At 35.8% G+C, this 27772-nt stretch overlaps 1 protein-coding gene across 2 annotated transcripts; it reads right to left on the bottom strand.

The window, feature by feature from the left end:
* Window positions 1-2160: 2160 nt before the first annotated feature.
* stard3nl (STARD3 N-terminal like) lies at window positions 2161-26387 on the bottom strand. 2 transcript variants are annotated; one of them, XM_066723601.1, is made up of 10 exons: window positions 26250-26387; window positions 21304-21400; window positions 16557-16804; window positions 14745-14822; window positions 11121-11198; window positions 9978-10031; window positions 9761-9878; window positions 9110-9208; window positions 5031-5086; window positions 2161-4813 (listed from the first exon to the last, which is right to left on the bottom strand). In XM_066723601.1, exons 3-9 carry the CDS (start codon window positions 16758-16760, stop codon window positions 5034-5036), a joined length of 684 nt encoding a protein of 227 aa, XP_066579698.1. In that variant the 5' UTR covers window positions 16761-16804; window positions 21304-21400; window positions 26250-26387; the 3' UTR covers window positions 2161-4813; window positions 5031-5033. The 2 variants fall into 2 exon arrangements, with proteins under 2 accessions (XP_066579698.1, XP_066579707.1); XM_066723610.1 differs by lacking the exon at window positions 21304-21400 and having other exon boundaries at window positions 26250-26380.
* Between the last annotated feature and the right edge of the window lie 1385 nt (window positions 26388-27772).

Genomic DNA, 27772 nt, shown 5'->3' on the forward strand with positions numbered 1-27772 from the left:
TACGTGTGTGTGTGTGTTTATGTACCATTTTACTAAATAGTACTCGTCAGCTAAGTTACACAAATACCTTTGAATAACTGTGTTATTGGAGCATAATACTCTTGAGTATGTTTTCAGATTAATTTATTAAATAAGACCCCAGTCATTAAATAAAATCAAAATAAAAAAAGTGGAATTTGTGAAAACGTTGTGTTTCTGTGACAAAATATAGATTTATCAGACTTGAGAGAACAAAACCTTATTGAAATACTGCTTCCTTGGGGTCTCACTGCAACACAAAACAAGCAAAACAAAGGGTTAACCTCATTTATCTGCAAAACGGAATTCAGAAGTAAGAGGCAAGGTGGTGGAAAATGTGGTTAATGTATTTTTCAGTACTTGATGCTATGTATTTGATGAAAAAGATAATGCAGAAATGTAACCACAATTTGATCTTGGGCTTTATTAGTTGTTGCAATGTATGTTTTTTTATTTGCATCTTTTCTGTTACATGTGGGCAGGATGATTACAGCAAAACACTTCCAGTTTCCAGGAAACGCAGTAGAGCTTTTATTGGGGGGCTAATAGTGTCATAACGGAAAAATACACTGATCTTGATTAGCCTCCTCAAAGCAAAGACCTTCTTTGCTGCCTTGATATTCTTCGTAACTTTATTTTTTAACGAACAGTGCAGTGCAAATGCTCATTCAACAAGTACTTTATATAAAATGTTTTACGTGTATCAAATTTAAATAAAATAAGAAAACAATCACATTTTCCTGTCATTGCTGTAAGTGTTTTTAATCGTATTTTTTGAGAAACATCACAGTGTTAGTTTAGTGAGCAGAGCAATACATGTTCCAATTACAAAATAAATCGACCAATTCAAAATCTGCTCATTAAATACACAAATTACATGTCATATATCAATGTAATTTTTCATTAAGCAAACTTGATACATCATACACCAAAGTTTCAATTGCAAGCTAGCTATGTCACATACCAAGGTGTGTGTCATATAACATATCAAAGTATTTTTTGAAATATTGCAAACTAAATATATCACATATCAAAAACTGTGTAAACTCCAGGTGTAGTGGTGATCCGCAGGTCGTGAAACCACAGAACATTTTACAGAACAGATTGTATATCCAAATCAGACAAATAAACGTTATTAAAATACATTAAAAATTATAATTATGTCTCATGTCTGGATTGACTACAGGGCATACATTCATGCTGGAGGAAGAGATTTAATCAACCTTATGCAATGTATTAAGTCCTTCAACACCTCGTATTGAAAAAACAAAAAACAAAGTATTGCTCCACTGTTATGTACATAGTAACGCTACATTCTGTTTTGCAAGTGTTAACCTTTCAGTTAATTACCGTAAGCTTCAAATTTGTTTAAATTAGCAGTACAGAATAATTACAGATTTGAAGAACTGTTATACACAGGACAACACAATTAACTGAACATTTAAGTTTATTTATACATTATATACATTAATATGATTAAATATTATGGTATGCATATACATATTTTTTTTTACATTAGACTTAAAAGCATATACAGCTAAATTACAAGCAACTTTGGCAGAACTGGCATTGATTCTGAATAGGCACTACTAAAACATTCTCAGAGAATATCTATTGCAGAAGAAAACAGGGAAACAATTTTGGAAAATTTCAGGATCACTTATAATATTTTTAAAGAATAACAATTTCACTCTTAAAATTGATCATTTTAACTACAGCAAACAAGTCACATTACCAAAGAACATTTCCATTTGACTGGATTCAGTGACATAGGTATCTTTTAGCTTTGTAAACTAATTTGAATTTTTTTTTCCCTTTAGGACAAATACATTATAATCAAAAGACAAAAGCCCTATTTGTACTTTAGAACCTAGTAGACAACAACATTTAGGCAACATTTGTGTATTTGTATGCAGTTTCTATTGTATAAATGTATATCGTTTATTTGCTGTTGTTGAACTCTACATTAGCCAGCTCAACTAATACAAATAACATGGCAGGTCATGATTACATATTTTTTTAGTTACAAAAAATGACTTCTAAGCAGGGGACAAAATATTGTACAATTCATTTATTAAAACCTTTTTGTTGTGTTGTTAAAACTGAAGACAAGAAAATACAAAAATTTGTGACCATTTAAAAAAGGTTTCAATGTTGAATTTTTTTATTTCGGCCCTTAAATAAGGATAAGGGCACAATACAAATGAATACACTGGACACTTATCAGATAATTTCATAGGGTGAAAAAAACACATTTAAACAAAGTTTATAAAAAATAAGCATGGCATTTGCATGTATATATATGCACACACACTAAAATCAACCACTAATTCTTCATTTAATTCAGCCCAAGAAGCTATTTAAAATCAATAGAAAAACATCTATTTAAAGTCTTACCACATTCACATTATACTGTAAGAATTTAAACCCATTACATTAAAATGATTCATGGTAGAAGCAGAAGGAAAGTGACATGTAAAATGTAATTGCTACTAGTGACTTGGTTTTCAGTTAGCAAATGCTCATTCTAAGCAGTTGTGGAAAACATATCTAAATGCTAAAGCCAATGCCAAAACAATTATATATATATATATATATATAAATAATTTTCTGATTATGTATGACTATAGAACACATGCAGAATATATGGCAGAATATATGGCAATAGTTAATAGATAAAATAAGGTGAGTCAATAATCTAAAACCTTTCAAACTTGGTTATTTGGCCTCCTCACAAAAAACATTATAGATATAACCAGAGATGATTATAAATAATAATAATACACAAAAGAAATGTCTGAAATGTCATTGACCAACAATTGATTATTTTGTAAAAGAGATTAACGTAGATCTTAGAAGAATTTAATGTTTGCACTTTGCCCAAACGTCACAGCAAACAAATTCAAAAGTAAATACTTGGGAGAAAAACAACAACGTGTATATCTGTATGGTTGTAGTTTAAATGTACAACCTTTATTTGTCGATTCATTTAATGTAATCATATTTTTTTCCACAGTATGCTGAAAACAGATATTTAAGTTTACAATCCCCATCCTGTATCAGTTTAAACGCCTGGAACCTTAAAACTCAAATCATAAATAAAATGATTTATTAAAAAAATAGATATTTTTGGAAGTTTCAAATGATGCGTGTGAATACTTACTACAGGTTTGTGTGTGTATGTATGTAAAAACAACAACAAATTGAGTTCAAGGAGTTAAATCAAATGTAATTCAGTTTATTAAGTATACGTACATAAAATAATCAGCTTCCTACTTAAAACAGACAAAAATGTTCTGATTGTGATGTTGTATTTTCTTCTATTAAATAAACAAGCCATCTGTACCTCTGTGTGATGAAAGAGAAGGTCATGGCAGCCTCCATTATGCCTGCTTACAGAATGTGCAGAATGATGCGCCGCTTAGCTAGAATGCATATTTATGAAAACAACGCAGCAAAGTATGAAATATAATTTGTAGACAGAGATTTTTGCAATTTCCTTTACATTATCGAAAAGTAATTATTACTTATAGATATAGATATAATCTGAGAGAGTCAGAGCCAGAAAGTCAGAGAGTATCCACTTCGAAAGCCAGATTTTCGAAACTCCAATTGATAAAAATAAAACTATTGACTTTTTGCCCATACATACATACATACATACACACACACACAGGAACATTTGTTTTTCAAACAGTCAGCCAGGCAGTGGTTAACGAATGCAAGAAACAAGTTAAAGTCTAACATGGTACTGTACACTCCAGTGTTTCACAACTTTAGAGTACATTCTTTATATTTGCTAAATTATCTGTATACAACAAATGCAATAACTACTGCAATGTCTCTTACAGCTAAATACTTATGGCTTTCATATTATTAACATGTCCTATACCATAGCCTTTCCATGTACTGTCAAATATTTTAATTTAATCATCTACTCTAGCATGAGGATTTAAACGTGTTTATTCTTCATGGTCCTTGTCTCTTAAGACATTAAATCGTTTCAGCTGAAATGCACTGAATAATAACCATGCTAATTGGAGAGGATCCAATTAGACAGTGCCCTATTTCAGTGCAATGTGTGTACTAATTGATATGTTAGAGTTGATATTGAAGTTAGATTTTGTTTGAAAAGACACTGGACTGAAGCTCACATAAGAGACAGCTGTAATAGAGTTCGTGCAGGAACAGTAAATGCTTCAGTGTGTTTGAAATGTCCAATTATAGATGTCATTCTGGAAAACAAAAAAATACCAGTGCATGACAGCTACATTTACACAAATACAAATAATGACTTAAATCTGAAATGCAAATAAGTCAACAGTGTGTGTGAACATGTATTGTAAACTGTGCATTATGCACTTCTCTTTCTTTAGGGTTTGTACAAAATAAAAGTAAAATCTGATTAAATGTATGTAACTGTTCTCATCACAGTGCTCAATATAGCAATTAGCTAAAACAAAAAGGAGAAGCTATAGATGATAATGTGTGTTAAATTCGTTAAAAACAAATATTACCTTTTGAAAACAAGGGTAAGCATAACAGTTTGCCTGGGAAGGTAGTGCAGTGAGTATGGTAGGAAAAACAGCAGCTCCTAGTGCCGTTGGAAGGCAGCGAAAGATCCCATGCCCGAACATTGATACCAGTAAACCAAGCAACCCGCCGCCCCGTGCCACTTCCATCAAGAAAGACCCCAGACTAGTGCTGGTATGACGATCACAGAGCAGACTCAGGTTGTCAGTGATTCATGCCTCGACAGACGGCACAATCTTTTCATGAAGTATTCCCCAAAATGCTGTAAGAGGACATGAATAACATGTTTTTTCTTAATGAATAGTTTTGTCCAGTTTAATTAATGTTTCTGCTACATTCGCAAGTCCCTCTTAATGTATAAAACAAGAACAGAATTTGCTTTGTTTAACATGATATCAAATACTGAAAATGTTTAAAAAATTTTAATTGCTTTTTATTATACATACATTAAAAAATAATAATAATAATACTGTCCCTACCCACTAAAGTACTGGCTTCTCACTGTCGTGCTTCTCTTCGATATCCTCATCAGAATCTGCAAAGACAGAGCAGTTATACTTACAATCCAAACAACAAAATCTATGCATTCAAAAACAACAGCAAATACAACTGCGCTGTGCTGTGGACAATCACGGAGGTTATTCAACTTTTACAGGACTCTGGTCAGCAGTCTCAGGCAAGTGTTCAAAAAATTATTGTGTGAAAATGAAAAAGCAACCTTTTTACGATTCAGCAGCTTTCATAATTAATCACTGTAAGGTGCTTTAAAAAGAAAGGGATGCATAACCAAAATAAATTTAAAAAAATCTTCAGCGGACTGAAGAAATGCTTCTTAAATATAACTAATTTGAAGATAAAGGTACATTACAATGCATTATTAAAAAACAAGGATACCTTTTACACTTAACAAAACGGATTGTTTCTCTTCAATGTTTAAAACTGGAAGATGTACCATGTGACCCATGCCAAACCTTTTTAACGTAGAAAATGTCTCATGTCTCAAAGACATTTACAAGTCTGACAAGTTTCATGACTTTTGAAGAAGCGGAGTGTGTTTTAAAGGCTTTGGATGTTTTGATAGAATTCAAATAAAAATATAAAAATAATAATCCTAACAACAACAACAACAACAACAACAACAGGTATCAGCAGTTTCGATGCTCAGACCACAATCATTCTGCCATGGAAGCCCAATAATAATAATAATAATAATAATAATAATAATAATAATAATAATAATAATAATAATAATATGATGATGATGATGATGATGATTAAACTGTAACATTTATACAATTGTTGATGTAAAAATAAATATGTAGACACATGGTCCAATCCATAGCTGGAATGTGTGATTATTTGGACACCAGTGGAAAATCTAAAGAAAACCAGAAAGGTAGAAAGGGATGCAGAATACTGCATAATCGCATTACACCTGCATTTATTAAATTCCCCACATCCCCTAATTTTGTTTTAAGTAAATCAGTAAAATGTAAAAAATCATATTAAATTGAAACCTTAAATCAAAAGGAAACGCGCTATACCATAAATAACTTTGTAGGGAGATGCTGATGAAAATCACACATGTACAACGGAGGTAGAGAGCAGACCCTCTCGGCATAACAGAAGAGCAATGCATCCGAGTCCTGGGCGATGTGTACCCTCGTACTCTCAGCAGCTCACATTACAACACTTAGCTATAATACATATATACACTTAGCTATGTTTATTTTTTATTAGATGTTTGATTTTGTTATTCATATGCATTTCTTTCTATGAGTTATCAATATGTACGCATGCAAAGACTTGTTTAATCACAAGTAAATATAATTCGCCTATATGGTTTAAATATCAACATACACACATCTGTCTCTCTCACTCATATATATCTATATCTATAGATATAGATAGTGTGCTACAAGCCATCTATATGTTGTTGACTGTGTGGTACAGTTTGTTAGAGTCATCCTGGCAAAAGTTCTTTATTTAAAAAAAAAAAAAAAATGGTTGATGGGCCACCATTTGTTTTTTTTTTTTTTTCCCTACCTCTCCCTTTTACTGGACCAAGAGTTTTTGTTTTAGTAGCATGAATTGGGAGTTGTGAACCTGAGATAAATAAGCTGCCTTTCACATTCGTGGGAGCAGTAAGCATTTTGATTTGGTGAACCCTACATATTAAATATAACTTCAATTTACTGATTAAAAAAAAAGAATTTAAATTAATAAATAAAATACAAAAGTATACATAACATGTTAGCCTATGTACATTGTAGATTCTCTGAGCATTCACCCTTACTACAACATGAAAAATAAGATAAGGGGAATGTGTGCATGCAATGGAAACAAGCACACCTGTACACTGAAATTAATAAACTACAGAACTCATGGGAGCTCAGTTTACACATTGATCCCACGGGCCTCTGCACGTGAAGTCTGCACAGATCAGATGCTGGTGGTGTAACTTATAAGATTTCCAGATGATAACTGGTTTGATTATTGTGGTTAGCGCTTCTACAAATAATATGGAGTGCTTTACAGTGGTACATAATTCAGTGGAAAATTTGTCAAACACTACCACAGACTACTAATCTAATCAAGTTTAAAAAAAAAAAAAAAAAAAAACAGCTACACATATAGCATTGCAAGAATATGACTGTTCCAATATTTCCAATCCCATCACAGACCCAAACCATGTCAATAAAATCACTTTACTTATGGAGTAAAGATATGAAAGGGTTGAAGTTCAGACTTTTTTTTTGCAGATAATGATTCAGATGTTTTGCAGTCTGCAATAAAGAGGTGATTAAATGCAAAACTGCATACTTAACCATCTTGCACAAAATCTGAACTGCTCAAGATTGAAAAAAAACATCCATATAGAACAAAAACAATCACACTTCCTATTTGAAATATAGTCCATGGCCTTGCCAGAATGAAATGATTAACCTTAAGTGAGACATACGTATTCCAGACAGCAAATACATGTTGGATGGATTGGAGCAAGTATAACACTTTTTCCCCTGTCTTTATCCAAGTACATACAGAATCGACATGTGAAGCGGGGCAGTTCGAGTTCTTTCAAGGCTGCCGCTGCAGTGGGACGTAGACATGACTGTTGTTGCTGACAATCAAGGAATCAATCAAGCAATCAAGAAACGTTCAGAGATTCTTGTTTGTGTTTGAAGATACCACTTAATAACTGGCATTAACAATCAGCACTAGGGTTGGGTGATATTAAAAAATTACATTTCGTGATGTTTTGAACATCCATCATCGGCGATATCCGATATTATAGTCTCCCCGGTGGAAGGGTGATGCATGTTGCGCAGGTGTGCGGCGGGGGAGTAGCGGAGGTGCACTGCCGCCGGAGGATATAAGTTTAGCGCCTATATGTTTTATATGACTATTATTTGTATCTTTCAATTAATTTACATATTTACTTATTTTTGTGCAGTGACAAAATCTGCGTTTCTTTCTTCAATATAAAGCTGTGCTTAATTAATACCCTGCAGCTGCAATAGAAACTTAAACAGCTAGTGGTGTGAGACAGTGGTCGAGGTGTCCATCTGGACGATCACACCTGTAGCGTCAACACATAGCAAGCGTCTCTGAACGAACCTCAGTGCAACATTACCACCTGCAGACAGTTAAAAGATTACGTGAAGCTACTTCTTATTTTTCAACATATTGAAAAACGTATGTGGGTTCACCTTTTTCTGTCAAACACTAATTGAGATGTGTAATTATGATCGTTCATGAGCAAGTGCCGTGAGAATAAAGTGTCATTCTAACGGCCTAGAGATCTGCAATTACCTAATCCAATCACAGACCATGACTCTACAAATATTAAGCCAATCGAAAGACACTCTGAAAGCCCTGGAACTCTCAGGTGATAAGGCAGGTGTCAGATTAAACGCTGCTCCAGAGCACACCGGTCAGAACGCAGAGGACGGACAGAGAAACTGACTTTTACATTGTAGCTTATAAACAATATTGTTTTGCTATGAACCACAACATTTTTGATAACTATGGATTCAAAACAACTTCTGCTGAAATTAGTATGCATGTAAAATGTACTTATAAGGAAGTATTTGAGTGGAAAATGTTCTTCCGCCCCCAACCCCCCAGACGCGAATTGCACATGAAAGATTGCCAATAATATCATCTATCGGCACAACCCTACTCAGCAGTCTTTAAAAACTCCTTTCCTCTTCTATTCTTAAGGTATTTGTTCATTGCACAGTAATTTCTAAAACTAATTCCATACACTTAATCAACTCCCTTGAAATTATTAGGGTTTGGCAACACACTGGATAGGCGTTCCACTTTTTTCATATTCTTGGAAAATGTGGCTGGGGGTTGACTATTATTATTATTATTATTAGAGGAATTCCAATGACAAAACAGAGAAGATTTCAGAGAAGTTGTACATTTCTGGCATCTAGTTTTAGATTTCCACGGAACTGAAAATCAATGAATTAATTTAATAGAAACACACTTCAGTTGTTGAGGCCTGATTATGTAAGCCATCACTGGACTTTGGAAATATATTCCATACCTGCAACAGACTCTGGAGGAGAGTAGAACTGGCCATCTGAGAGGGGACCGGGATGGATAAGAGGTGCCCTGTCTGAAGTATCCACAATCGAAAGTAGCCCTTCAGGAGACAAAAACAAGGAAATAACATGTATACATTTTCTTTGCAAAATCAATGCATTACTTGACATGAAAGTGATGCCTACAGTACACATCGTCTCTCTGTGGAAAACAAATTACAGTATAGACAGTGTGTGTGCGTAACACTGCTGTCACAGCACTCATTTTACGGTTGTTAATTTTTGAATTACTAATGTCAGTATCTGTTCATTAGCTCAAACACAAACGATAAGAATCCTGATAATTATCTGCATCATGCATAATGTCTGACAAAAAGCCTTGATTATCTCTCAGAACTTTGTAAACTCAGATATTCAGATGCTGAAAGATGTACATTTGCTAATCTGTGACTTTATGATTGAAAGTCAACAATACACTTTTTGATATCACAAATTGAGGATTTAATGTTAAAGCAGAAAATTAAAACTTGAAATATAAGTGACTGTCATAGATTACTTAAAGCATGCTTCAAAGGAAAGATACATCATAGGCAACTTGAAAAATAAGTTCACTAAGGGCCTGGAAGTCCATTATTACCAATCAATCTACTTACGGTTTTCATCCTCTGCTTCTTGAGGCAAGACCTTAAAGTCTAGGAACCAGGTCTCAATCCAAGCCAGGATGAATGAAATAATTGGTAGCAGGTAACCAAAAGCCCCTTGAGAAAGAAGCTGCAACAGAGACAGTGAGTTAATGTTACACAAAGATTCAGGAGACATGCTACTTCAAAACTTAAATGCTTTTAAGAGAAGATTTGCAAAAATACATACCTTGGAGATAATTACTTTTGCTATCAAGAAGGCACTAGTAGCTGCTGTTGTTATCTGAAATTAGGAAAATATGTCAGACAATTATTGTTCAAAGGTTATATTTGTATTTAAGCAAACACGTTTACAAACAACTATCTATTTCATCACATTGATGTTACATATTAATCGTTACAGTGGATTACATAAGTGTTTTTTTATTACCCCGGGTGCTCCACAAAGCTGGGCTATATGGGAGAGGGGCGTGGAGAAATTTGTTGCTGAAAATCCATGACATCAAATCCCATTTGGATTTTGCCATAAGGCATGTGAAGCCATGTCAAAGATGTGGCAAAAGGTTCTCTGCTTGGATGAGACCAAAATTGAACTTTGCGGCCTAAATACAAAAGACTTTGTGGTGCAAAGCCAGCACTGCTCATCTCCCAGAGAAGACCATGCCCACAGTAAAGCATGGTGGTGCAGCATCATGTTATGGGGATGCTTTTAATTGTCAGGGACTGGGAAACTTGTCAGGCTTGAGGGCAAGATGAGGGAACCAAATATAGGAAAACCCAAGAGGAAAACCTGCTTCAATGAATGAAACCTTGGACTTGGGGAGAGGTTCACATTTCAGCAAGACAATGATCCACACAGCCTACACTGGGGTGGTTTAAAAACAAAAAAGCGGAGTATCCTAGAACAGCCCAGTCAAAGCCCAGACCTCAATCCAATTGAGAATGTGTGGCAAGATTTGAAAGTTGCTGTAAACCAACAGTGCCCATTCAGCTTGAGAGAGCTAGAGCAATTTTGCAAAGATAAATGGGCAACAATTACAGGAACCAGATGCGCAAAGCTGGTAGAGATCCATAAAGACTCACAGCTGTAACTGAGGTCAAAGTTGTTCTAAGTATTGACTCGGGGGGTGAATACTTATCCAACTAACACATTTCAGGTTTAATCTTTAATTAACGATTTTTTCACAATATTAAAAAAAAATTGCACCTTCAAGTTTCAGTGAACCTAGGAAAGAGTGGATATAGAACTGATGGTTCAGAGATATTAGTGGAGCAGTAATAAAGTCTTGCATACAAAGTTACACAGAAGTTTTTTTTATATATATTTAAAAGGCAATAACTTAATCTGTGTTTTAATTTTGTGCGCGCTTACCGCTATAGCCCACCAGTGATGCAGTTTGCAGACAGCATATGCAAGGATTAACACAGCAAACCTAAACACCGCCAGTATCTGATAAAAAAAAACACCAAAAAAAAAAAACCAACATGAGCAGTTTGGTCATATTACAACAACCTATTGGCCACTTTCCTTCAGCAGTGCTCAGTCAATTGTGCACCGTCCTCTAGTAACTCCTGGCCAACACAGATGATGGCACATGTGGGATATAAGACCAGCTCACTCTCACTTGTATTAGCACTGCATGCACTATGGGCAGAGGCTTTAATCACTGTGCCATGCGGAAGCCCCTGCTTTTGTTTGTTTTAAGAAATCCTGTGCTTCACAAACAGCAAAAGTGTAATTCACTGAGACTAATAAGCTCAAGCTTTTAAAACTCAAGACAGTGACCAAGAAAAAAAATAAACAGACCAAGATGAAACAGATAAAGATATGTACAATTCAACTATTTTTCAACGCACACTGTTTGGATTAACCAATATCACAATGCTCATTCATTCATCATTAAAAGAGTCTTGTCAATTTTGGGATGTCCTGCTATCATTTTATGAATTTCCCACTGTGACTTCCATGAGACTGTTTTTGGGAATTAAAATACTGGTGAGACAGCATAAGTTATTAGCATTTGGCATTTACATGGTTTATGTAGTTTAACACTAGGATAAACATAGTGACTAGAAGATAACTATAATTTAATGCATTGGCAGGATAACAGCTCAATTCCAGTGATGAAGGGAAATGTTTTAGGATTACTACCTTTTGAATACAATGTATATTTCCTTTTTTAAAGAATTATAAATAATTGTAAATACATGTTGTTAAGGACACTTCAATCAGTGTCCTGTGTTTATTTTGTGTTTAAATGTAGTTCACTTAACTTGGTATTTGAACCCAGGCATACATGTGTGTACACATGTAATATTTACTATTAATATACAAAATCCAAGTTCTCTAAAATATTATGGAATGTGTGACTATAAATAAAGCTCAGCAAATGGAACACTGTACATACTAGTGCCACCAAATACATAGGATTGGCACAACCATATAATATTTCAAATCATAAAAATTATGCAATATTTTTAATAAAAAAAGTATTTGATCCCCTGCTGATTTTGTACGTTTTCCCACTGACAAAGAAATGATCAGTCTATAATTTTAATGGTAGGTGTATTTTAACAGTGAGAGACAGAATAACAACAACAAAAATCCAGAAAAACGCATTTCAAAAAAGTTATACATTGATTTGCATGTTAATGAGGGAAATAAGTATTTGATCCCCTATCAATCAGCAAGATTTCTGGCTCCCAGGTGTCTTTTATACAGGTAACGAGCTGAAATTAGGAGCACTCTCTTAAGGGGAGTGCTCCTAATCTCAGCTCGTTACCTGTATAAAAGACACCTGTCCACAGAAGCAATCAATCAATCAGATTCCAAACTCTCCACCATGGCCAAGACCAAAGAGCTGTCCAAGGATGTCAGGGACAAGACTGTAGACCTACACAAGGCTGGAATGGGCTACAAGACCATCGCCAAGCAGCTTGGTGAGAAGGTGACAACAGTTGGTGCGATTATTCGCAAATGGAAGAAACACAAAATAACTGTCAGTCTCCCTTGCTCTGGGGCTCCATGCAAGATCTCACCTCGTGGAGTTTCAATGATCATGAGAACGGTGAGGAATCAGCCCAGAACTACACGGGAGGATCTTGTTAATGATCTCAAGGCAGCTGGGACCATAGTCACCAAGAAAACAATTGGTAACACACTACGTCGTGAAGGACTGAAATCCTGCAGCGCCCGCAAGGTCCCCCTGCTCAAGAAAGCACATGTACAGGCCCGTCTGAAGTTTGCCAATGAACATCTGAATGATTCAGAGGAGAACTGGGTGAAAGTGTTCTGGTCAGATGAGACCAAAATCAAGCTCTTTGGCATCAACTCAACTCGCCGTGTTTGGAGGAGGAGGAATGACCCCAAGAACACCATCCCCACCGTCAAACATGGAGGTGGAAACATTATGCTTTGGGGGTGTTTTTCTGCTAAGGGGACAGGACAACTGCACCGCATCAAAGGGACGATGGACGGGGCCATGTACCGTCAAATCTTGGGTGAGAACCTCCTTCCCTCAGCCAGGGAATTGAAAATGGGTCGTGGATGGGTATTCCAGCATGACAATGACCCAAGGCAACAAAGGAGTGGCTCAAGAAGAAGCACATTAAGGTCCTGGAGTGGCCTAGCCAGTCTCCAGACCTTAATCCCATAGAAAATCTGTGGAGGGAGCTGAAGGTTCGAGTTGACAAACGTCAGCCTCGAAACCTTAATGACTTGGAGAGGATCTGCAAAGAGGAGTGGGACAAAATCCCTCCTGAGATGTGTGCAAACCTGGTGGCCAACTACAAGAAACGTCTGACCTCTGTGATTGCCAACAAGGGTTTTGCCATCAAGTACTAAGTCGAAGGTGTCAAATACTTATTTCCCTCATTAATATGCAAATCAATTTATAACTTTTTTGAAATGCGTTTTTCTGGATTTTTTTGTTGTTATTCTGTCTCTCACTGCTAAAATACACCTACCATTAAAATGATAGACTGATCATTTCTTTGCCAGTGGGCAAATGTACAAAATCAAAAGGGGATCAAATACTTTTTTCCCCCACTGTACAAGTATTACAATGTTTGATAAATTCTGAATTAGTTTGAACAAACCTTTCATATCCCCTTCATCAATTAAAAAAATAACTTATGCATGTATTTAGCAATTAGATCATACATCTATTAACTTTATGAATGTAAAATGACTCAAAAACTACCAAAAGACTATTCAAATTGTAGCACACAACAGCAGGAAATCCTATGATGTTTTCTATCTAGTTAAATTTCAAATTTGTATTAATTGTTTTGCCTGCTATAGGAGGTGAAGAAAATGGCAGTAGTAAGGAGAATGGCTTCTGAATATATATCACACTTATTATCAATTTGGCTGACTGATATAGTTTGTGTTAAAAAAATACAAACGCGCTATGAACTAAGAAGGACATTTAAAAATATATATATTAGGCTTAACAAGCAAATGTTTCTTGACAACAGCAGTAAGATAAATACAAAACATGACACAGAAAATTAGGCAAAGGATGATAAAATCACTGCACTGTGGTAGAAGTACAACTTAATACCAGCATGTGAATGGAATTTATATTACAAAAGTATGTTCATAAAGCAGTATGTTCCACCCCTCAATGTTAATTGCAAGCCAAATTCCCCACTCACATTACTCACAGCACCTTTGCATATAGAGCTTTAAACAAGTTGGTGTACTCTTACATGTGAGCGCCCAACTAGCACGAGGAAGTACAAGAATTTTTGCTTTTGTAGATAAATAATAAAGTCATGAGACTTGTTCATCTTCATGATATTCGGCATGACTGAAATCTGCATGTAAACACAGCCATTGTGGGACATCAAAGGAGTTTAAAAATAAATAGTCACATGCACTCAAATTTTGAATCCTACCCCTTGCTTTCAAAATGACTTCATGAAGCAGTAAGATACTTTCCTTTTGAGAAAAAATATACATAAACAGAAGGATAAATAAAAGAACACTTACAAATATATCAAAGAAGGAATCATGATAATCATAATGGAGAACTTCTTTTATCAGCTGCTTCTCGATACCTCCATTAACCTACAGAGGGACAGAAAAACAAATTAAATACAAATTATTAAATCGGGAAGTTGATTTGTTTTTTAAATAAGAGAATATTCAAAAGTTTATTCAAGCACTGCAATAATAATTTAATTAGGAATAATCTAATATTAAGTCTCAGCATAATTGCTAAGTAGTTGCCATGGCAAGTTTTTTTATAGGCAACTGCATAGTATCCTCTTTGAAATATTTGTGATTACACCTCTACCCCGATATAACGCGGTCCTCAGGAGCCAAAACACTCCATTACAGGTGAAACTGTATTATATTGAACTTGCTTTGGCTTCAAGCATTTCCAGCATTAATAGTCAGCTAATACTTTTTGGTGTATGCAGTAAATAGATCTGTTCTACAATGGTTAAATTACAACAATCATGTCATAAGCTTGCTTAAAAGATACTGTAGTACATCAGTATAATATACATTCAGTACACACTAGTGCTACATGCAGTGTTCTAGGGCAAGCTGTGCTAGTCTTTTTGAGGACTAATTCTTGCATATCGGTGTAGGAATGCACTGCATGCAATGGGAGCAATAGGGCACATAGCATTGTGATTATAGGATGGTTCCTGCTAAATGGAGTCCCTATCATTATATTTACAATTGTTTGCGTTATGTTTATGGTCACAAAGGGTGAACGTGTTGGACCTAGAGTCACTTGTGGGAATAGGTGGCTATGGTATACCCAGGGGGAGTATACAGCTCTGGAAAAAATTAAGAGACCACTGCAACATTATCAGTTTCTCTGGTTTTACTATTTATAGGTATGTGTTTGGGTAAAATTAACATATTTGTTTTATTCTATAAACTACTGACAACATTTCTCCAAAATTCCAAATAAAAATATGAATGGAATGGAATGGCTGCCATACATGTAGAGATGCTGATTTAAGAAAAATTTGCAGTGGTCTCTTAATTTTTTCCAGAGCTGTATATAGAGGTTCTGCAGGGGTTTTGAGGAGTCTGCACCCCAGAGAGTGGAGGTAGCCCATTACTATTCTAATAAATCCCTGTTTGCTTTGAGAAGACTTGTCAGAGTCAGATTTCAGAGCACGTTACAATTTAGTGTATTAACAACACAGGTACAGTACTAAACACTGCTAAAGCAAGTGGACAAGGTTTTATCATAAGTCAATCGTTTGGTCTGCGTGCAATGCTCAGGAAGAAGCAAAATTCACATAAAATATAAGAAAACGCATTCTTAAAAACGGTCGTAAAAAAGAATATTAGTATTTTATCAAACAGGAGTATGGGCCACTTTGTCACTTAGCCACCTATGTTATACTTAGTTTTTTTTAAGTAATATAATATATAACAGTTGAGTTAAATAAATTGAAAACATTTTGGAGATGGTAGATTTTACAAGTTTTAGAGGCACTGATAAAATGGTAAATATCTTGTACATGCTGTAAATGCGCTTGTGTTTGTGTTTTCGACTTTCAAAACTATTTTTGCTTTACCACCTTATATCCGAATTCACGTTATATCGGGGTAATAGTGTATTTGATAATAAATTACAGGACCTTTCAAAAGTTTTTACTTAAGTGCAAATGTTGTCTCTGCCTATTCAAGCTCCAAATAAACCTCTTATTTTGTCTATTCCTAGATCTTTTACAATTGTTTTCAAAGGTTGAGGGAATAAAATTGCTCCTGAATCAGTATGAGCGAGAATGATGTTTGATTTAAAAATAAAGAAAGAAAATAAAAACACACATTCAGTTCTATGATCCACAGCAGTGTGATGAAGAGCAGGTCAAAGGTGACAAAGAGGCAGAAGGTCCTCCTGACGTCAGAGATGGACTTCTTCTCCAAACCCTCGTAGGACTCGAGCCTCGCAGCCAGCTGGGCTGTATTGATGGAGTTTACCACGCGGAGGGAGGCCCTGGAGTCCAGGCTGCCACTCAGTGTACTTTCCATCCTGGACAACTACTGACAGTTGCTGGTATCACAACACATCACATCTGAAAAGGACAAGAAATACAATAGTGAGCACAGAGAGATCTGAAAATGCACACTTGTTTTGTTACAAACGGTCCTATTTTACTAATTAAAAATCTCCCCTTGTCTGATATTTTCCCCATTTATTACAACTATTAACTAGTACAATAGATCATTAACATGTTAGTCAGAGGTTGTGCATGCAAATCACAAAATTGCTAAATCATGAAAAAAGGATAAAACTGAGCTAGGGAATTACAGATCAATATGCTTTGGTGAAAATAACAAGGAGACGAATGTATATGAATAATAACTGTATAAAAGCAGACAGTTATCAAGGATTTATATGGTTTAGATATTCATTAACCTAACTATATCAAAAATGTTAAAAGCCTAGACCTATTTGTTGCCTTACAAGCAGTGTAATTCATCAGACAACATGAACATGAAGATCGGGTTTCACAATTAAGTTAATAGGTCTGATATGTCCATGCTGGCAAAGGTTGTCCCAATACATTATAACTTAGCATATTTTTTAATTTGACAATCATGACATGTTTTGGTTTAGATAGAACTTTTTTTTTTTGTATTTATTAATAGAGCAGGTGCACATTTACATGTACATTTAAAGAGATCTACAGATGGATGATTGTATGTATAATATTAATATAATATTAATATCAATCCATTGGTCTCTACACTTTATATTAATTTTTGTTCAGTGCAAAAGGAAAGATTAAAACAACTAAGTTGGTATTCGGTATTAATTAGTAAATGTATACATTTCGCAAACAAGGCAAAAAAGCATCTGAATGGAAAGAAGGTACAGAATGTCTGAGTAATAATGATGGCATTTAATTGGATCTAATTATTTACACAATAGCTGATAGTTTAAAAAGAAGTTGAATAAAATATTTAATAAATAATAAATGTAATTTTATGAGAACTTATTTAGTATGAACATTTTTTATATAGGGCATAGACAAGGCTAGCATTACACCAGCTCAAGTCAATGTGTAGACCTAGAGCAAAACATTTGCTGTCAATAAAACATTTAGCAAATATTTACTAACTTTTATGTTGTATTTAAAAAAAATGTTCATTAAAGTATGATTCCAAGCAAATATTAAGCTATATAGAACCTGTAGGCCTTTTTGACTTGCTCATATAGATTTATAATAGATCTATCTATACAGACAAAAAGAGAAATTAGATCTCACAGCAACATGCACACATTTTTTTATTTGGGTATAGGTAAAGCACAAAAACCAGGGCTTGAATTTCAGTGTGGGATTGTGTGAATCCCACATTCTCTGTCTTACTCCCAAATGACTGCAGGAAAACCCTGCAATATATAAGACACTAAATTAAGAAATAAGTTATATTCTGCACATTTGTGCTTGATGTGCTTGTTGCTTTAAGCATGCATTTGAGATTGCAAAAGTATTCACCCGCAAAGGACTTTCACATATTGTAGTATTACAAGCTGGAACAAAAAAAATACTTAATTGGGACTTTGATGTTGAAAAAAAAAAAATCTTATTAAGTTTAACTACAAATAAAAACAAAATAAGTCTTTATTACATAAATATTCACCTCCTTTGCTATGACACACTTAAAATAGCTGTGATGCAGCCAATTGCCAATCACAAAAATGAGTTAAATAGAATCCACCTAAATTAAAATGTCACATGATCTCAGATTAAATACTCTAGGGACTTCCAGAAATAGGTGTATGTCATATCAAAACAACCACCACACCATGAAGACTGAGGAGCTTTCAAAACAAGTCCAAGAGAAAGTTCTGGAAAAGCACCAGTCAGAGTTGGCTAACAAAAAATAAAACAAAAATCACAAAACTTTGAATATCCCCCTGAGCACAGTTAAACCAATTATACAAAAATTGAAAGAATAAGTAACAACCATGACTGACTAAAGTGACCAGTCAAGGAGGTCAGTGGTCAGAGGAGCCACCAAGAGGCAAATGGTTACTCTGAAGAAGCTACACGGCCAGGATGGGAGAAACTGTCCCATATGTCAACTATTACCCGGGTTCTCCACAATGCTGAGCTATATGGTAGAGTGGTGCTGAGAAACCCATTGCTGAAAATCTGTCACATCAAATCCCATTTGGATTTTGCTATAAGGCATGTGGAAGACACAGCAAAGATGTGGCAAAAGGTTCTCTGGTCAGATACACAAACTTTCTTGCATAAATGCAAAACACTACGTGAGGCACAAAGCCAGCACTGCTCATCTCCCTGAGAACACCATCCCCACAGTAAAGCATGGTGCTGCAGCATCAACTTATGGCGATGCTTTTCATCAGCAGGGACTGGGACACTTGTCTGGATTGAGGCCAAGATGGATGGAGTCAAATATATGAAAATCCTTTAGAAAAACTGCTTCTTCTGCAAGAAACCTTGACTGCGATGGAGATTTACTTTTCAGCAAGAAAATGATCCTAAACACACTGGAGTGGTTTAAAAAGAAGAACAGCGTTCCCCCCAAAAAATGTCATAGGCATGGCAGTCTGTGTTTAGCCAGGTGGCACCGATTTTTATATATACAAATATAGCTGAACATAGCTACAGGAAATCCTGAAGAAGCCGAGTGTCCTAAAATGACCCAGTCGAAGACCAGACCTCAATCCAATTGTGAATCCATTGCAAGACATGAAAGTATCTGTTAACCAACGGTGTCCATTCAGTTTGAGAGAGCTTGAGCAATTTTACCAAGAAGAATGGGCAACAATTATAGGAACCAAAAGTGCAAAGCTGATAGAGATTTAACTAAAAGACTTACAGCTGTAATTGCGGACTCAGAGGGGTGAATACTTATGCAACTAACATACTCCAGTTTTTTTTACTGTGAAACAAAAGAAAAATGCACCTTCAAGGTGTTGTGTTAATCAAATCCCAATTAAATCAAATTTCATTCCAGATTGTAACAATGTGAAAAGGTTATTGGGGGTTGAATACTTATGCAATCGACTGTACATGCAGCTAGTACACAAAGGCTTCTCTGCACAGCAAGGTTTAGAGAAGGCATTTAATTTTATTTGGAGGTGGGGATTTCCCAGCAGAATCACTGTCAAAAGTATATAAAAAGCAAATACTTAATGCTTCTGAATCCAATTAGAGGTTCGCACTGCCACCTGCAGGATTGTAAAGAATTTAGCTAATGTTCATTATTTTTTGAAAGTCCAGTGAATTTAATTTTGTGTCAAGTAACATTTTATGTTAACACAACCTCTCATTATTATGCAAATATTGCTATATTACACATGGAATAGTTTTCTTGTCTCTTCGTGTCATGAAAGAATAAAATGTCTATGCATGTTAAATTACTTTTATTTATAGTCTATGAAAAATACTTCTCTTTTTACTTAGCCTATATATATATGAAAAAATAAACCTATCACTTGAATGTGATATTTATAGCAACATAAAGAGCTAAACTTGTATAGACATTTTATTCAAACAAGATAAATTACTGGTAAGTAAAGAAAACTGTTCCATGTGGAAAAATAGAGGTGTGCTTAATAATAATAGGCTAATAATCACATATTCATCATACTAATAATGTTTTCATAAGTAAGCACCTAAAGAATGGTAGTGTTCTTCAAGTGCCTATTAATATAATTAAACTCATTTTTATTTGGTATAGTGCACTTCATAGGTTAAAACACAACAGCGATTAATAATAAAAAAAAAAAATAGCTTACTATAACTATATTTTTCCACAGAGAAGAAGGTTCTTGTTTTAGTATAGTGGATACTGTTATTGATACTGTTCACTGATACGGTTTACCTAATGAGGAGCTTTTTCTGATAATTTAATTTGGAGTAAAATGTTGTCTATAGCCTTACATGTTTAAATATTTTTAACATTGCATTATATGAACATAAATACAGTAATAAAAAAACAACACTATTTCATAATCCCTCTAGGAAGTGCTACAGGAGGCAAATAACTTTTTCCCATACTAGTGATGCAGAAGTAAGACTGATAATGCGCAATTCTCACAATCCTGCACTGAAATTCAGGCCCACAACATTCGGGACTCCACAGCAATACAAAAAAGGCACTATTAGAATGTAAACCTATACTTCTTTAGTTTTTACATTTCATTTCTAAGATGCTATAGGTGTTCTTGACATGGGAACCTAGACAGGTGAATTTCACAACAATTACTTTTCATTAAATGAAAAATGAAGTTACAAAAGCCTTTTAAAACATCGCTCTCTCAACTGAAGTGATGCAGTTCATAACTAAAGAAGTGCACAATGATCATTAAAGCCAGCACCTCTAACGTGTTTGTCATGTTTATGTATTTATATATGGTATACAGGCATATATGCTAGTCAGCAGAACTTTATGTCAGTATTTTTCAGTTCTAAATACACACATACATCTTTTGATAAGCCATCCAATATAAACATGAAGAAGCGATTTTATATAGATGTTAAAGGTCTAAGGTAACTGAATTGCAAAGAAAGAGCACAAAGCCAGAGTGTACCATTTCATCAGTTCAGAAAGAGAAAGCTTGACTACCACCCGGTCACAAGACCAGCTGCTCAGCCATCACCAAAAAGGAAGCCGACCGCTCTTAAAATCTGAAAAACAGAAACAGGAAATCATATGAATGTTATTTTAATCCATTCACAGACCCTTCCAGTACAGGAACATACAAAATGATTTAAAGGATTTGAAAATAAGTAAATGTTGTTCTTTTCATGAATATTTGCATAATATCATCATTTTTATCTTCATGAATTTGGAGTAGATTGTGTAGATTCTAAATATAAAGTCCTATTTGAAAGTTTCATGATTGCAAACTCAACAAAAAGACAATAAAATGTATACTTTTGCAAGGTATTGTGTGTGTGTGTGTATTTGTGTGTATATATACACTCACCTAAAGGATTATTAGGAACACCATACTAATACTGTGTTTGACCCCCTTTCGCCTTCAGAACTGCTTTAATTCTACGTGGCATTGATTCAACAAGGTGCTGAAAGCATTCATTAGAAATGTTGGCCCATATTGATAGGATAGCATCTTGCAGTTGATGGAGATTTGTGGGATGCACATCCAGGGCACGAAGCTCCCGTTCCACCACATCCCAAAGATGCTCCATTGGGTTGAGATCTGGTGACTGTGGGGGCCAGTTTAGTACAGTGAACTCATTGTCATGTTCAAGAAACCAATTTGAAATGATTCGACCTTTGTGACATGGTGCATTATCCTGCTGGAAGTAGCCATCAGAGGATGGGTACATGGTGGTCATAAAGGGATGGACATGGTCAGAAACAATGCTCAGGTAGGCCGTGGCATTTAAACGATGCCCAATTGGCACTATGGGGCCTAAAGTGTGCCAAGAAAACATCCCCCACACCATTACACCACCACCACCAGCCTGCACAGTGGTAACAAGGCATGATGGATCCATGTTCTCATTCTGTTTACGCCAAATTCTGACTCTACCATCTGAATGTCTCAACAGAAATCGAGACTCATCAGACCAGGCAACATTTTTCCAGTCTTCAACTGTCCAATTTTGGTGAGCTTGTGCAAATTGTAGCCTCTTTTTCCTATCTGTAGTGGAGATGAGTGGTACCCGGTGGGGTCTTCTGCTGTTGTAGCCCATCCGCCTCAAGGTTGTACGTGTTGTGGCTTCACAAATGCTTTGCTGCATACCTCGGTTGTAACGAGTGGTTATTTCAGTCAAAGTTGCTCTTCTATCAGCTTGAATCAGTCGGCCCATTCTCCTCTGACCTCTAGCATCAACAAGGCATTTTCGCCCACAGGACTGCCGCATACTGGATGTTTTTCCCTTTTCACACCATTCTTTGTAAACCCTAGAAATGGTTGTGCGTGAAAATCCCAGTAACTGAGCAGATTGTGAAATACTCAAACCGGCCCGTCTGGCACCAACAACCATGCCACGCTCAAAATTGCTTAAATCACCTTTCTTTCCCATTCAGACATTCAGTTTGGAGTTCAGGAGATTGTCTTGACCAGGACCACACCGGTGATTGGTTGGTTAGATAATTGCATTAATGAGAAATTGAACAGGTGTTCCTAATAATCCTTTAGGTGAGTGTGTGTATATATATATATATATATATACATACATACATACACACACACACACAGTGAGGGAAAAAAGTATTTGATCTCCTGCTGATTTTGTACGTTTGCCCACTGACAAAGAAATGATCAGTCTATAATTTTAATGGTAGGTGTATTTTAACAGTTAGAGACAGAATAACAGCAAAAAAATCCAGAAATACGCATTTCAAAAAAGTTATAAATTGATTTGCATGTTAATGAGGGAAATAAGTATTTGATCCCCTATCAATCAGCAAGATTTCTGGCTCCCAGGTGTCTTTTATACAGGTAACGAGCTGAGATTAGGAGCACTCGCTTAAAGGGAGTGCTCCTAATCTCAGCTCGTTACCTGTATAAAAGACACCTGTCCACAGAAGCAATCAATCAATCAGATTCCAAACTCTCCACCATGGCCAAGACCAAAGAGCTATCCAAGGTTGTCAGGGACAAGACTGTAGACCTACACAAGACTGGAATGGGCTACAAGACCATCGCCAAGCAGCTTGGTGAGAAGGTGACAACAGTTGGTGCGATTATTCGCAAATGGAAGAAACACAAAATAACTGTCAGTCTCCCTCGGGCTGGGGCTCCATGCAAGATCTCACCTCGTGGAGTTTCAATGATCATGAGAACGGTGAGGAATCAGCCCAGAACTACACGGGAGGATCTTGTTGATGATCTCAAGGCAGCTGGGACCATAGTCACCAAGAAAACAATTGGTAACACACTATGCCGTGAAGGACTGAAATCCAGCAGCGCCCGCAAGGTCCCCCTGCTCAAGAAAGCACATGTACAGGCCCGTCTGAAGTTTGCCAATGAACATCTGAATGATTCAGAGGAGAACTGGGTGAAAGTGTTGTGGTCAGATGAGACCAAAATCGAGCTCTTTGGCATCAACTCAACTCGCCGTGTTTGGAGGAGGAGGAATAACCCCAAGAACACCATCCCCACTGTCAAACATGGAGGTGGAAACATTATGCTTTGGGGGTGTTTTTCTGCTAAGGGGACAGGACAACTGCACCGCATCAAAGGGACGATGTACGGGGCCATGTACCGTCAAATCTTGGGTGAGAACCTCCTTCCCTCAGCCAGGGCATTGAAAATGGGTCGTGGATGGGTATTCCAGCATGACAATGACCCAAAACACACAGCCAAGGCAACAAAGGAGTGGCTCAAGAAGAAGCACATTAAGGTCCTGGAGTGGCCTAGCCAGTCTCCAGACCTTAATCCCATAGAAAATCTGTGGAGGGAGCTGAAGGTTCGAGTTGCCAAACGTCGGCCTCGAAACCTTAATGACTTGGAGAGGATCTGCAAAGAGGAGTGGGACAAAATCCCTCCTGAGATGTGTGCAAACCTGGTGGCCAACTACAAGAAACGTCTGACCTCTGTGATTGCCAACGAGTGTTTTGCCACCAAGTACTAAGTCGAAGGGGTCAAATACGTATTTCCCTCATTAACATGCAAATCAATTAATAACTTTTTTGAAATGCGTTTTTCTGGATTTTTTTGTTGTTATTCTGTCTCTAACTGTTAAAATACACCTACCATTAAAATTATAGACTGATCATTTCTTTGTCAGTGGGCAAACGTACAAAATCAGCAGGGGATCAAATACTTCTTTCCCCTCACTGTATACACAAACGCATTAATAGATACTCAAATCCAAATCTATGTCACAACAGCATCAGAGAGAGTTCCCTAGGTACCAAATCAGGATCTTTAAAAAAGTACAGGCCTATAGTTCTCCACAGAGGGATAAAGATTCTTAAACAGAAGTAAAGGATTGATTGAAATGAGAGAAGATGGACAAAATTAAAGTGGGTAAAATTGAATAAATACTTGGCAGGCCAAGAATAATTAAGGCCTAATGTTACTGAACCTGTTATTTGGATTCTATGTTTTAAAATGTAGGCTGTCAAACTGTTCTTAGATTAACCTTGTTCTTTGTCACTGGTGTGGGCTACAATAACATGTTTTAAGATGTTGCATACCTGTGTTCTGTATGATGACCAGTTGAAATGGTTTGTGTTCTTAAATGGTACATCGGGTGCCCAGTCAGGACTTAACACATTTTCAACAATATATCTTTATTATTTATTTTATATGTATTGTAACCTTCTCATTTTCTTCCATAAACCAGTGAATTACATATTTAACATGTTTCAGCTTAAAAAGCACACTTTACACTACAGAATGTAGGTATTGCAGTTTTTGAAAAGGTATCCTGCGTCCCTTGTTTTCAGGTTACAATTTCACGTCAGTGTTTTCATATGTACGCCATGTTCACGTCACAGACAAAGTTATTATAATAATGTGGAAATCGAGTGTAAAAATTGCTTATTTTATTGCATGTGTGTCTCGGTTACACTTCGCATTTTGTGTTGATTTAGCTTTCTGTAATTAAACTACAATTTAAGTGTCATCCAATTACTTGTATTCTAGTGCTGGTGAAGGGATAAGAGGAGCACAATGAGCTCTTGCAAAATCAGTCAACACAGCAATAAGGATCATATCTGTGCAGACCAGCGAATCATCATCCTGACATGAGATCCATGAGAAATGTCTTCTCTCTCATTTATAATGTTTAACAAGCAAACAGCCTTGAGAGGTTGATAAGTCTACATAACTACATCTAGAGCAATTAGACATATGCAGTATGTTTGAAAAACAATGGAAATACTCTATTATATAATTCTTGGTGATTAATTGCACTTACTGGTTACTTTGCTTTGGTTTCAAAAGCATACTGAACTGCATGAACAATGGTACTGTTCAGAACTGTTTGTTTGTTGCACAAGGGGGGTTTGAGACGGGTTTCTGTGGACTCTGATCATACAGACAATGCATTTACAATCTATAATAAAGGAAACAAACAGGCGCAAAGGGAAGAGGAAAAGAAATGACCCCAGCACTGAGGGCTGCTCGCTCGCACGCACGTCACAAGGGCAGCCGTGTCTTTATCAGCTGCAATTCACTGCACCAGCACATTATATCAAAATGCAGAAAGCTGGTGCCATACAGACCTTCAAACAGGATGTATAGTCTCCCAGTTTTCATAACACCAAGTTTACGTCACCGGCGTTATTTCCAACAATTATCAAATTATCAACCGTCATGCATAATAATAATAATACGATTAGCCTCCGTATACTCACAGAAAAAGCGACTCTATAGTGCACAGTGTCATACTAGCCCGATCAATATGTTCTTGTTATTGTAGGAAATCTTGCACAAGTGGGTGAAGGAGAACATACACACGTAACATATGCATATACGCTTAAACGACTAATCTAAATCATGACTTGTCATTTTGAGAAAAAAAGTACAATTGAAAGGTATGAACCACTTACCCTATTCTGTAAAAAAACAACGGATTATTTATCCAGATCCGTGCAAAGTTACTTCCACCTAGATATCCGTAAACGGTAGGTAGTGAGTAAGCAATGGCCTTGCAGCCTTGTTTCTGTCGGACAGGAAATGAAGCAGCACGAAGAAGAAGAAGAAGAAACCTTTTGTAGCAAAGAGACATGGGATATGTAGTCTTAACAAAACAAAACAAAAAAAGGCTCACGACTGGCTGAGAGAGATGTTCTCATGTAATTTGGAAATACAATAATAATAATAATAATAATAATAATAATAATAATAATAATAATAATAATAATAATAATAATAATTTCCCTACAATATCAAATGAATAAGTAATAGATTATAAAACCTTTACAATATCACTATGTTTCTATTCTAAATCTTATTATGAAAGGCTATATATGCTTATTTTATTTATTTATTTATTTATTTATTTATTTTTATTAATCCATTTAATTTCTTCTGTGATGTTCTTTCTGACTATACAAATTTATCAAACATGAATTGGAAGAAGACTATTATATTATTCATATTATAATATTATTGTATTACTCTAGCTGCAGCTCAATTTATTGTCAGATGTCGTTTTCTACTACTTATGAATAAACATGCAAGTACAAGTTAATATTTTACAGTTTGCAGGTAGGCCAAAGCCTTTTTGGTCAATGTCTTAAGGTGTATATAAATTGTTTACATATATGTAAGAAAAAAAAACGTACTCACACAAAATTACTTACCTGGGCCTGATGATATATTTCCAACAGTACTTAAAGAAATAAGGGAAATTATTTATAGACTAAATATTCCAAATGACAATTAGAACAGGGGATGTGGAGATGTGGATGACAGCAAATGTCATACCAATCCACAAGAAAGGGGACAAAACTGAGCCAGGAAATTACAGACCAATCAGTCTCACCTGCATCACTTGTAAAATGTTGGAAAAAATGATTAGACAGAAAATAGAGGAGCATCTTAATGAAAACCATATTCTTGGAGATAGTCAACATGGGTTTAGACGAGGCAGATCATGTCTTACTAATTTATTAGAATTTTTTGAACATGCAACTGCAGCTGTAGATCGTGTGAAAGCATATGATATGATATACTTAGATTTTCAAAAAGCTTTTGATAAGGTTCCACACCAAAGACTGATCCTCAAATTGGAAGCTGTAGGCATTCAGGGTAATGTAAGTAGATTGATTATGAACTGTGTGATGTATAGGAAACAGAGGGTGTCGATTAGAGGAGTCGCTTCTAACTGGAGTGAGGTTGTTAGTGGAGTTCCACAGGGATCAGTATTAGGGCCTTTGCTTTTTCTAATCTATATTAATGATCTGGACTCTGGGATAGTTAGCAAACTTGTCAAATTTGCAGATGATACTAAAATAGGTGGCTCAGCAGATACAATCTCAGCAGCACAGGCTATTCAGAGGGACTCAGATAATATTCAGTTGTGGGCCGACACCTGGCAGATGAAATTCAATGTGGACAAGTGCAAGGT

Source organism: Amia ocellicauda, chromosome 2 (genome assembly GCF_036373705.1).
Source record: "Amia ocellicauda isolate fAmiCal2 chromosome 2, fAmiCal2.hap1, whole genome shotgun sequence".
Taxonomy (NCBI): Eukaryota; Metazoa; Chordata; class Actinopteri; order Amiiformes; family Amiidae; genus Amia; species Amia ocellicauda.